The 12,779-nt window shown below is 38.0% G+C and overlaps 1 protein-coding gene across 17 annotated transcripts in view; it reads right to left on the minus strand.

Moving 5' to 3' along the window:
• Window positions 1–12,779, minus strand: part of TEX11 (testis expressed 11) — a 42,075-nt gene that overhangs the window by 13,157 nt on the left and 16,139 nt on the right. For 16 of the 17 annotated variants that reach the window (XR_003253550.1, XR_003253549.1, XR_003253551.1 and 13 more), the window contains 10 exons: window positions 11,846–11,983; window positions 11,005–11,107; window positions 8,252–8,376; window positions 7,421–7,506; window positions 6,710–6,763; window positions 6,038–6,078; window positions 4,674–4,760; window positions 2,926–2,996; window positions 2,249–2,365; window positions 1,287–1,359 (listed from right to left, as the gene is read on the minus strand). Coding sequence is in view for 6 of the 17 variants with exons in the window: in XM_026066142.1 (XP_025921927.1) it covers window positions 1,287–1,359; window positions 2,249–2,365; window positions 2,926–2,996; window positions 4,674–4,760; window positions 6,038–6,078; window positions 6,710–6,763; window positions 7,421–7,506; window positions 8,252–8,376; window positions 11,005–11,107; window positions 11,846–11,983 (895 nt within the window). In the remaining 11 variants the exon portion in view is untranslated. The remainder of the gene's footprint in view (window positions 1–1,286; window positions 1,360–2,248; window positions 2,366–2,925; window positions 2,997–4,673; window positions 4,761–6,037; window positions 6,079–6,709; window positions 6,764–7,420; window positions 7,507–8,251; window positions 8,377–11,004; window positions 11,108–11,845; window positions 11,984–12,779) is intronic. The other variant, XM_026066146.1, reaches the window with a different exon arrangement.

Consider the following 12,779-nt stretch of genomic DNA (forward strand, 5'->3'; position numbering starts at 1 on the left):
AAGCCATTTTCATAGACAAGTAAAAGAGAGAACAGAAGGCCACAGGCTCAAAGCATCAACCTGTCAAAGAATTTACCATTAGCTTCAAATTCTGCTATAAGACTTGGCACCTTCCTAGTAGAAAAGCCTTCAGGAGATCCTTAAACACACTGAAAAAGTGTGGGAGAACAGTAGAATCTCTAGGAGGATGTAAACCCAATATAACTACCAAACCTTTACCGCACTATTACAGAGACTTCTGTTTAGTGCTAAAAAACATTCTCAGCTTCTTCCAGGGCAATAGCCCTGTCCACACACTAGCCAAGGTGAAGGAGTGAAGGAATGACCTGGCTGCCTTTCCACAAATCTCTGCAGTAGACACTCCCATCTAGCAAAAACGTCCCTATACCGAGATAATCAACCCCTAGGATTTTCAGGATAGAAGTAAAAAGGGAAGAAGTCTTCCTGAGTGATCTTGTCCTTCAGTGCAAAAGGGCAAAGAGAATCTCAAATCCAGGCTGTGTAATGAACCTTTAGTTCTGAAACAATAAAATGGAAAAAAAGAACATCAAGTAAATTTCTTGACGAAAGTTAAACACTAATGCAACTTAGAAGAGAAACTCCATGGGGTCCCAAACCTATCACTGAAAAGAAACCAGACCACAGGCCAGACAGAAATGCCTAATGAGTTTTTCTACCAATACACTACTGAAAGGGGATGCAGGTACTCTCTCGCCCTAAGAGTCACTCAGCATCTTAGCTGTTGGCTGAGCACACTCCAGTCTCCAGCGATAAGTCTGATCTAAACTGACATGCAACAGTTAAGGAACAGGGGATGGGTTCTGGCACTCCCAAAATACATTACTAGGACTTCCTGTATTTTGAAATGCCTTATCCATAAAGAAGCTAGTAAAATTATTAAAACTGTATCTTGTCTTACTTCAGGGCAAGAGCAGAGTCAAGGAAAATATTTACAACAACATCTTTAACCTGGATGATCCAGCTGGAAATCTGGTACCCATCTACCCTAGAGCAAAAAGCTTGGAAATTAACRTTTAAGACAAAAAAGTCAACCAAATTTCATTCTGAAAAACTGTTCCACACCTCACACTACTTAGACAATAAAAAGCCAGCAATGACATATAAAAAAGTACAGATGGCTTTGCCAGTTCTTAAATCATATTGCCACACATCTGCTTCAACACTCTTCAACTGAGACAGCAATTCCATATGCCCTGTATTTTCCATGATTACAGTGACAAAGTCTGAGAGTTAAATGCTCTGAACAGACACATTTTCTAGCTTACCTGTTAATTTCAGAACTGTCCAGACCTCCTTGCATGCCTGGAGATGTTGAAGGGCCTGAGTCAAAAGTTCCATCTATTTTACAAAATATTCAAGAAGCTATTTTTAGGTCACAGTTTTAAAAGCGAAAGAAATACACATCTTAAATGACAGCAGTAGAGAGATCTCTATACCTAGCTATATAACAAATGAAGAACCAGCTTAATTAGTACATCAGCTACACCAGTTACTGCTTTGTGTTTTTTCTCTCTTTTTCAAAGACCTCCATATCTCAGATAAACCCTCTTCATATTGATAGTTCCGCTGTTCCAGAAAAGGACCCTATAGGTCCCTATAGAACATCACTTATCTTAGCTCTCAAACATAAAATAGTATCATTGAGACAGACAGACAACTAATTYTCACAGAGCAAATTGCTGTGCATTGCTCTCTACAAAAGCAATGTAAGGTAAAGACCATGACAATGTAATGACCACCGCACAGCGGACTTTTGTTCTTCCTCCATAACCACAGTACACTTTCCATAACCTCCTTACCACAGTAAGAAAAAGGTACRTACACATAAAAACAAATAAATTGTGAATTTTATCCTAACCATATCGATATCTACTTTCAGCAACTGCATAATCCTACAGATGCAGTAATCATCTGCATATTCAACCTATGTTTAGCAACAGATTCCTTACATAGTATAAGGTAGGCTGAAACTCCTTTGAGGAAGGGTACTGCCCTGACCCATGGCTGATACAGATCTGTTCAGAACCTACTTACAGAAACCCATCATTTTCAATTCTCTAAAAAGCATTAGGCCTATTGACTCTAATTAATTAGGAAAGGTTCCCATACTTTCAATAATCTCTTCTGAGTGAAACAACCAAGATTTTAAAATCAAAAGAAGAAAATGCCACACTGAATATTTATTTCCTGGGTATGTAGAGAAGCAGTTAACAGAGCAACGCCTTACCTGCTCCGAAGGTGTTACTTGTTGTCTCCCCAATTCCAGATCAATTGCAGCTGCCATTAACAGGCACGTCTTCTGAGCAATCAGAACAGCTTTGTCAGAAGGACAAAACTGGGACAACTGAAACCAAAAATAGAGACAAGTAATGAGAATTCTGCCTATACAAAACAGTATTGCTCCTAAACGGATGGTTGCTGAGTCTCAAGTGTGACATCTTTAGTAATCAGTCATAAAGAGTACATGTTCATATTGCAGTACTGCTTGTATAATTAAACAAAAAGATTGTTTATTTATAAAGGTTATAGCAGTGTTGGAGTCCCTTCCACAAAGAACACACGCAAAGAACACAGTGCTGGTAGGTTCTGTACGGAGATTAGGACTCGAGTATATCTCTGTCTAACACGTTCATACTAATGATACAGTTCCCAAACTTCAGAATCAGTTTATTTTAGAAAGTTCTCATTTAATTCTAAATTTCTTTGACATTTTTAGGCAACAAAATATGACAATAATGCCTAAATTTTGTATTACAAGCCAATTTCCTTCTGACAAGTGTTCCATGTTTCAGAGTATGCAAGCATGTCTCCAAGGAGATATCTGATACACGGATGCAACTTCTAACAGAACTAGATGGTTGACAGTATTCCTCAATCAAAGATACTATCAGTGAGAGTACATACCTTGAAGGACAGTACAAAGAAATCCCTCATCTTTTCAGGGCAATTCTGGAACTGTACAGCCAAGTTCCAAGCTAACAAAAACATTAGAACAGGAGCCTAGAATAAAAATCTTCAACACATTATGGGCTATGCCCATAAAAACTCTAGTAATAGGTGGTTCACACATTCTATGATTCAATTTCTTAAACGAAGTATCATCACCAGCTCATTTAACAACAGCAAGAAATACCATTACTAGTGATTTGTTAAATTAAACATAGATTACTCATGCTTTCAAATCCTTTGTTTTAATGATTTTATCAAAATCAAGTATCCATTCTACCACATACCCTCCCCACAAGATCATGAATGGAAAGTAACACTTTCTTATCTTGGTAAACCAGATCAGAATCCAGATATAAATGTTGAATAATATTCCCAATTCAAAGCAAAGAAAAAAAAATTGAAACATTCTCCATTTTACCCCAGCAGGGTTATATAAAGGAGARATAAAAATACAGTGCTTATTAGTATATGAATCAGACATAGCCATCTAAAGACAATTATATGATTTTTATGTATGAGAATCTGACCTAACTAAATGTTTAGATTCTGCAGTGACTTTGTAGATTCTAATTTGCACAGTAATTTCTTYCCAAGGACATGTTTTTGTGGTCTCTCTAAACTGTTTATTCTGTGAGCCAGAGTGTTGCTTTGGAAAGAGTGCAGTCACCACAGATCAGTTCCATTCACACTGGTGTTTACTACTGTTGACCTCTGCTGCTTCTCTCCCTCCTTTGCTACTCTTTTTTGGAGCGCTGCCACATTGKGAGGATGTATGCAGAAGCTCATCACGACAGGTGTCTTATGTTATTGATTGCAACTATTTTCTCTCCTGTGTGTTCTGGGTGAAGCATGAATCTGAAAAATGATTTCAGTYCATTATCCTATGCTCGTATTTTTATTTGTAGACAACGAATGCACTGATGATGCCCYTACCAAAACGGTGTAACAAAGACTGCTAAATGAGGATCCACAGACACATTATGGATCGTGCTTATGAATGCTGCACAGCAGTTGCATTTCCTGCTAGAAAACATTATCTGTGATAACGTTTTTAGTTTAGATTTCATATGCACAGTCCAAGGTAAACTCAAGGACTGCTGATTTAAGGGACTGTCTGTCTGGGTGGCAGAGTTAAGCTCATCCTGCACCACGATCATACCATGCACCAGCCATACTGGTGCATTCATGTGAATTCATAGTTCTCATTTTGTCCACAACAGAATGTGCATACTCAGTATTTGGCACTAAGGTATTTTATTACTCTTAGCAGTATTCTTTTCAGATACTGAAGAAAACCAATATCCTTTCTATTTGCCTGATCTTAATTTTCAATTCTGTAGCACAGAGCAGAGTCTTGTTAGAAAAGGGCTAAGTAAGAGAAAAATGATSAACCGGTCAAAGTTTTATCATGGACATATGACAGTTCCTGTGGTAAAGTGAATAACGTACTAGCTAACCCAACAGTCATACAGACCTTGTGTGAGTATTTGTCTTGGTAACTGACTTAAGGCACAAGACATACGTGATAGTTTCATAAGACAGAAAATACAGCASGAGAATTCTAAGACTAGTTAAGGCAGGGACTGCCAAAGGTGACAAGTTTCATAAACCTACTGCATCTTTAAAACACTTTTTTTCTTCCTTAACATCTGGSTGCGTGGAGGTGGAGGTGATTTAGTTTAGATTTTGAGAGTGAAACCTACCAACTTTTCTAAACCAGTGAGCTTCAAGGATCCTTCTGTCTCCTGACAAATTTTCTTCTGTGAAAGGCTCGGCAAGTCTCTTGTGAGCTGCAGAAGATGTGTTGTTCAATACATAAATAGCCTTTTCTGAGCAGAATAAAAGCATTTCCAAACAYAGGAACTACAACTACAAAACACAGGTTCCCAAAACTCCCATATAATTCCTGATGAAGAGTYCTTCTCACAACTTAAATCTAATATGCTTGACCAGAGAGGCTTATAAAAACATCAAAATGTACCTCAAGCAGCATTTACTGTAAGATATATAAGGCTGCTAACAAGTATTGCTCCTTCAAAAAAAAGTCTATTGACACTGAAGCCTAATGCAGAGGAGTTTTATTTTATTAGCAAAAAACCCATTTTTTAAAATATAATAACTGTTTTAGGGCCTTTCTTTGAAGAACTCTTATTTCATTTAGTTCAGTTCTTCACTGTCTTCTCCCAGTCACAGGCAGAATGGCTAGAGTAGCAAAAAGTTCTAAAATTTCATGAACTTTGTTGTCCAATAAAGGAGGACAGAAGTGAAAAGATTTAGTGACACTGAATACTTCCTCAGACAGAGAAAAGTCCTCTGGAAAACTCCTGCAGCTTTTCCAGTGCAAACAAGAAGATTCTTTTTCAAAGGATAGTAAAACTAAAAGTGGCAACCAATTCTGACAAGCCTCTCCTGTCTTTCAGCAATTTGCTATTATTCCTTGCAGTTTTCTAAGCTGTCCAGGACAAAAAAATAGCRTTAATTTAATCTGAGAAATCCTCCCTTTTAACCAGCTAGAGCAGCAAAAACCACGGTACTTGGCATTGAATTAATGCCAATATAAATTCACACTGCTAATTCAGAGTACAAAACCAAACTTCTTCCTTTTGTGGTAGCCCTGCTGCTAAAGCTACTAACTTTGTTCTTGCCAATGCAGTCAGAATATGAGACTGTCACTTGAGGCCACCCAGACTGTGGCTTGTACACAAATATCTGTTGTTTGCATGTGTGGCCTYACAAAAGACTTACTTTTCTTTCCTAAAGGGAAAATGCTTGGAAGAAAGAGCCTTTTGTCTGATGGAAGCTGCCAAGTACAGGCTCTACTAGAAATGATTCTTCCAACACGAGCCTGCAAGTTTTCAAAAGCACCTGTAGCACCAAGGTCCAACTTCACAACACTGCCTGATCTCCAGGTCTAACTTGGCTCCTAACTTTTACTGATTTTAGTGAGAAGTTAAGAACCTAAACTGAAATAGGGAGTCTAAATGTTTAGTTGGAATGGACCTAATCACATCAGAAAATGCTCACAAATGGAAAAGCTACAGAAAATGTAAACAAAGCAAAAGCATACCCAAGGTCAAGTAAGTCAGCATTGAATCGATATCTTTACCTCTGAAATGGAGGGAAAATAAAGTTTTAGAAAAGGTTTATTTTCTTATGACAAAATACATTATCTGTGATGGAATACAACAGCTCTGTCATTACGGCTACAATCATTCTTCCCCTCACAAACTTTTAGTCATTAGAAACTTCTAGCATTTGAAGTTGTAGAAGGAGTAGTGAAGTGGTGAAAAGCACTGTAGAAGTGTAGCAGGAGATTTTCCCAGTTRTTGGGGCTGCAGGTTAAACTTCTAATTTCACTGACATTGCCCTGTTTTCTCGTCAGTCAGAATCCAACAGTACAGTTCTCCTCCTCCCAGGCCAGCACCCTATTAAGCGGCTAGTCTTCAGCAAGGAAGATCTCACACAGAAGTTCTCACTCCCCATCAAAAATACCTGACAGTCTTATGCATTAATGAAAGAGGAAGGAAAAGAGCAAGAATGTAAGGAAAAGGTTACACAAGAGGAAGAGACGGTCCTATGCGATGCTGTTAGGTCAAGCCAGGAAGTGATCTGGGTGGATCTTTAACCAGCATAAAAACTAATCTCATGATTACTCTGTAAGAAAGTAAGCCCTGTATATATATTATACTATGTGTGCAACATATCCACCATAAGAAAATAGTTTTGCAAATGGACTCACCTTCTCTCTTCAYTTTCTGCCATGACTTTTGACAACATAAGACGAACCAAACACCTAAATATGAGAGAAATAAACAATGACAAGTCTAGAAAAAAATTTTGCAAYAATGTACTTGGTCCTCAGGTTCCAGGAAGAAGCCCACATTTCTTTCTTAGGCTATCAGTCCATACTACTCACAGGGCTCAGAAGTGTCACACTGAGAATAAGATTATTCTATTTCCCCCCCTTTTGCCTTATTCAGTCTACCTCATTCTGTCTATCAAGTAAATAGTAAGTAAATAAATGTACTTTGAGAAAAGCTTTAAGGAAATATTGGAAGGAATATATTTGTTTCATAATATTTGTTTTTATAAAAGTGATGGAATAGTTCAACAACAAGATACTACTTGATCAGAGGATACGAATGAGCCAGTATTTTCACCAGATACACTGTTGCAGTCTCATTAGAGTCATCCCTGGTCATCTGTTCACACCACAACATAATCATAAAATTCAGAGCTACAGATACTACCTTCTTGGGAGAAAATTAAAATATCTGCAGATGCTAGAGCACAGGACTGAGGTACACCTGCAGCACCAAAAAGACTACTAACTAATCTTTGATCTACTCTGTTCTCCACCTTCCTCAACACCATAAATTCTTTAAAAAAAAAAAAAAAAAAAAAATGTTAGAAAAAGTTCTCTTTCCCTGCAAGTATCTCAAATTCTTACTTTAAAGCTGCAAATACTTGCTGGCAATCTTGTGAACGTTCAGATAAATACTCCAGAGCTTTTATAGCCACAACTTGTTGTTCATTCTGAAAACAAATTAAAAAATGCTTTATATAAACCATGCTACTTCAGTTACCACCCTCACCAAAAAAAAAAAAAAAGCACTTTGTGAAGGTCTGTGCAGTCTATTAGCAGGAAAGACCAAAGGACTCTGCACAGGAAATAGCCTCAGAGCCAAGAAAAAAACATACGGAGAGGTCATATGATTCCATGAACAAAGAGCCGATGGGAAGAACRGGATCACCGCAGTTTGGTGAGGGTTTCGTGCTTTACAATGCTGTGAACAAAGCCCTAAAAGGCAACCAAAAGCCTCTTCTACTTATGCCAATGTAATCAGCCAGTTCAGGTGTCACTCAGTCACCACCCGCAGGCAAATAGRAGGGACAACTGATTTTTCAGTCTTTCATTGTTGTACATTTTGCAGACAGGTTCCCCTAGCACCTCCAAAAGCAAACCTCAGAAGCTGAAAAGAAATGTAACATTTTGCTGAGAACTTTATGGAAATATGCCACGCTGTCTCCAGCTACCAATATTTACAACTTAGAAACCTTTGTTTTCCTGAACAAATCTTAAAAAAAAAAAAAAAAAAAAGCAATTTCTTTTCATTTGAAATCACTTTCTACTTTGTTTTACACACCAATTTGACTACATATAGTAAGACTTTGGTCCCTGAAGCTTAAAATACTTAGAAATGCATGAAATACCTAGAAATAGTAAAAGTAGGATAGCTGTTCTACTTATATTAATAAAGCAAAATAAAGACAATGTTACCTCTAAAGCAATTTGGGCAGCTAAACTCAGGAGGTCAGTGCCTGCATTTCCATCCACTAAGAGCTTGTCTTCAGGTTGAAATTGCTTTTCTGCTAGCTTCCCCATTGCACTAACTGCTTCCACAGCTGAAATACACATAGGGAAAAATTAGTGAAAATTTTCATAGAAGTAATTGAAGAGGGAAAGTTCTACCGTTTTAACAAGGCTTTCGAAATGACTTATGAAAGGCTATAATCCTTTTTTTTTAAATATGAAAAACCAAGACAAAAAAATCCTGACCATGCCAGCACTTCTCCACAATTAAGCATTTCTTTACTAGAGAGGTGCCAAAAAGGCTTTCCAAGCTACTAATCTAAGGAAACGAGGATGTCAAACAAATGAAACTCTATCTCACATCCTTAATTTTGTTCTGCTAAATATCTGTTTGTCACAGAAGACAGAGGACTTTCTCTAATACATGGTCTGGGCATGATTCCAAGCTCCCACATCTTGGCTCATGCTAAGGGTGCTGCTGCTTTTATGTTCACACTGTGCTGTGGTTCCCACTCTACATTATGTGAACAAATTACGCTGTCATTAAAAAGATGTATAGAGAATAATTAACTGGCACAGAATTCAATGGAAAATGTTCTATTTATAAGCCCAGCATGTTACTCTGTATTCTAAATAAGTACAGACTATATTCCCCAATTTTCATTATTTGAGCTAAGATTCTCATTAAAATATGAAATGGCAGAACTCATTAGAAAGAGTCTACAGAGACATGTCATTCTGTAATTTGCCTCAGTAATTCATGTATTTTCTGGTAACCTTTCTCACTAATTCATGTATTCTGTGGTAGCTTCAGGCTCTGCTTGACCAGAGAAATTAAGAGCAGGAATAATGGTTCAGTTAAGGTCCGTCTAGCTCAGTACCCTGTTTCAACAGTATATGCTTACAAAAGAATATTAGAAACAGTAAGTATAAAATCATTCTCACCCTGAAATGCTACTTTAACTTCTGCCAATGAGAAGACTGGAGACTTCCTAGCCAGAGGCTCCATCCAGAAAATATCCAGCTGTGGCAATGAACTCCACAATTTATATGCCGTATGCAAAAAGTATCCTCCTTCGACTGTTTTAAACCTATAGCCTGACAGTTTTGATAGCTGTCCTTTCAATACTGTGTTTCTCTGTGTTATGAAAACCAGTAACTAAACACTCTCTAGCCACCTTCTCCATAATAGTCATGATCTTACAGACCCTTCTTCTATCTTCTCCCCATTATGTCTCTGCCACGATGAACAGTCCAAACCTGCTTTGAACTTCCGCTCCTCGTTCAAGACTAATCTTTGTTGAAATAGAACTAAAAAATGCATGTAGTTGAACTGTGAATTATACAATGGCCTAGAAATGTTCCTCTTCTGCTTTCCACTTATTTCCTAATAATTCTAATATGCTACTTGCTATTTAGGATCCTCAGCCACAAATAATTGAAGCCTGGGAAAGCACTCAGGAGGATATCATATGCTTGCCCTATTTTTACAGTCTTCCCTAGATCCACTCACAGCTACTGCCAAAACAAGGATACTGGGCTTTGGTTTGACCTAGTTCATCTGCTCTCACTCTTACGCTCCTAGCTGCTTTTGAGAACTGAGCTAACATTTTCAGAGAACTAGTCACAGTAAGTATGAGATTTCTTTCGTTGGGATTATTCTCGAACCATATGTTCTGGTCCACGCCATAGAAATTAGTTTGGTTTGATAATTTGGGCCCTGATAAATCCATGTCTCTTATTCACCCACTTGCTATCTTATTAGTGCTTACAAATGTTTTGATTATTCCAGAATTTTCCTAGGAAAGGAAATAAAGCTGGCTGGCCTATAATTCCAGACATCCTACTTTTCCCCCTTTTTAAARAAGCATTATGTTTGCCCTTTTCCACTTCCCCATGAATCTAAGACCCATGCAGACATTATACACAACTTGTAGAGAAGATGGCTGGTTTTGTTTTAATAAGAATACAAACACATATGCAAGGTTAATAATGTCTGTATCAGTCGAAAAAATAAACTGGCCTGGTTCTAACAACTGCAGAGGAAAGAAGAGAAGTTGGGACATAAGGTGGAAACTGARCTTAGTTTAGTGGTCTTAAATTTAAGCTGAGAGAAAATCATGGAGAAGATGTCACAAAGCAAGATGTCAAACTGGAAACAGAAGCAAAGATACAGAAGATTTGTGCTTTACGGAATAAAGACAGCAGTCTTGAGAGTTGATTATACTATTTAGAACATAAGACGGGAGAAAAAAGGGAGCACAGGGAGAGCCAGATATTAAATCTCAACTAAAAAAAGAGGGGGGCATCTACAAAATTTTGGAAGAATGAGCACAGAAATAAGACGACAATGGGAGCTCAGGATTGATAAGATTCTAAGGAGAAAAAGACAACCAATAGAGTCAGAAGAAAGACAGATATCAGGGAAACTGAAATACAGCTCAGACTAACTTTTATCAAGAAGWAATGGTCAGAACACTAAGCAATTTCACAGAATGAGGGAGAAAGAAACCTAATTTGGAGAAGGCCTGGGACAGAGTCRGAAGACAGAAGTCAAGGGGACAGATATAGACACTAATTTAAAAAAGCTCAGAAATGAAAGGAAACATGAAACTGGGAGATAACATGAGAAGCAGGCCAAAAGAGCTGCTGTTTCTAAAAGCAAAAAGAAATAACAAATTACTCATATTGAGACAGATTATGCTTATCATTGCTTCTACCTTTGTCAGTATTATTCTCCAGCACTGCAATCTTATAAACACTGAATTGAGTAAAAATGCTGTTTGGATCACACCTCTCTGCTTCTTTCACTGCCTCTTTAGCCTATTAACAGAAAAGATTAAAACAATTTAGTCCAATGACATCTTGACATCTAGAAATCAGTAATATATGTTGCAAGAGGAGACAGCTACGCAGATATACAAGATTTTAATGACTACATTATTGATATTTATACAAGTCCTCAAGAGGCTTGGTTTGGCAGCATCCTCCCTGAAAAGAAAAGGAAAGTGCCCAGAGCAGGATGKGGCACCAAAGGCTCACAATGACACAACTGATTCCTCAAATTCACAGCTACAGAATCAGAACACAAGAGAAGCCCTGAAGATTTTGAGAAATTCAATTCCCTTCTATTACTTCGAAGTGTGAAGTATAACACCCCCAAACCAGAAGGCCTATATGGGGAAAGCAGATGCACTTCTTCACTGCAGAGATAAGGGCTAATAAGCTGTTGTGGGAAGCTCTAGTGGTCAAACTCTTTTCCTGCTAGGGCTCATCTCTCTTAGAAAAGAAGAGGGCTCCTAACCTGAGAAGAAATCTGATATACAGGCATGGTCACAAGACTTGTGGATGGTTCCCCCCACTAGAATAGAAGATACAAGAAATTCCAGTAATCCCAGTAGCAGCTAAGATGAATGACATCTCCCTGTAGGATCATGTAAGGTAGGCAAAGACAGCTCCCTCTCTCTCAGAGCAAAGGAGGTACAGTAGCAAGGAGGTAAACCAAGTCCYAATGACATAGCTATAAAAATAACAGCAATGGAAATAAATACATATATATACCTTGTCAAGCTGTTTCAGATGAAGATAGCAAGAAGCCATGTTCCTCTGCAGTTTAGCCAAGTTCTGATCTATCTGCCCAGGTGTGTAGAAGCTGACAGAGTAGTTGTACCACTGAAGAGCTTCAGAATAGCTTTTTGCCTAGGAAATTAAAAAAAAAAAAAAATCACCCTTATTTGGGGGATTAAACTGCCTACGTTCTCTTAAACTAAACAAAACAATTACAGAAAATGAAGAGTAGTATATTCTAGTATATTCTATATTCTAGTGTAACCTTTGCCCCAAAACAGCAATCATTGATCTTACAATGCAGGTACATTCATTTGGAGAAATGATGCTTTCCCTGTTCCTACTCTTCCCTTATTCTTATGGCCATTATCAAAGACAGGACACTGGGCTAGCTGGATCTTTGGTCTGACCCCAAAAGGATATTCTTATGACTAAATACAAAACAGGAATCTTATTTAAAAAAAAAAAAAAAAAGACTCTCCACGATACGAACCCTTGCACCACAAAAAAGGGCACCAGAAGCTGGAGCCTACCAGTGTTCAAGAATYTGGCATCGTTTGGTGCCCAGATTAGCACCAAAAATTAGTATCACTGATATGACAGTCTGCATTAAAGACACAAAATAAGAAGGTGGCTCAAACAATATCCCCTGGTCCCTTGATGCCACAAATGGAGACAGTATCAGTACTATGCCACCATATGTGACAAATTCACTGCCAAGACACTATTTGGCTGATAGCAGGGTATCATCACAGAGGAGTCTGCAAGATTCAGTGCAAGGCACGAAATAGAAAATGTGAATCTTCTCTAGATCTTCTCTTTTGATTTACTGCCATGGTCCTCCCATATATCAAAAAGCAGAACATATTAGAGAAAGTCTYTGGTGTGAGACTCACAGCTGAAAAGTGAACTCAGATGAATCAGAAGT

The sequence above is a fragment of the Apteryx rowi genome, unplaced genomic scaffold (assembly GCF_003343035.1).
Source record: "Apteryx rowi isolate R43461 unplaced genomic scaffold, aptRow1 scaffold_24, whole genome shotgun sequence".
Taxonomy (NCBI): Eukaryota; Metazoa; Chordata; class Aves; order Apterygiformes; family Apterygidae; genus Apteryx; species Apteryx rowi.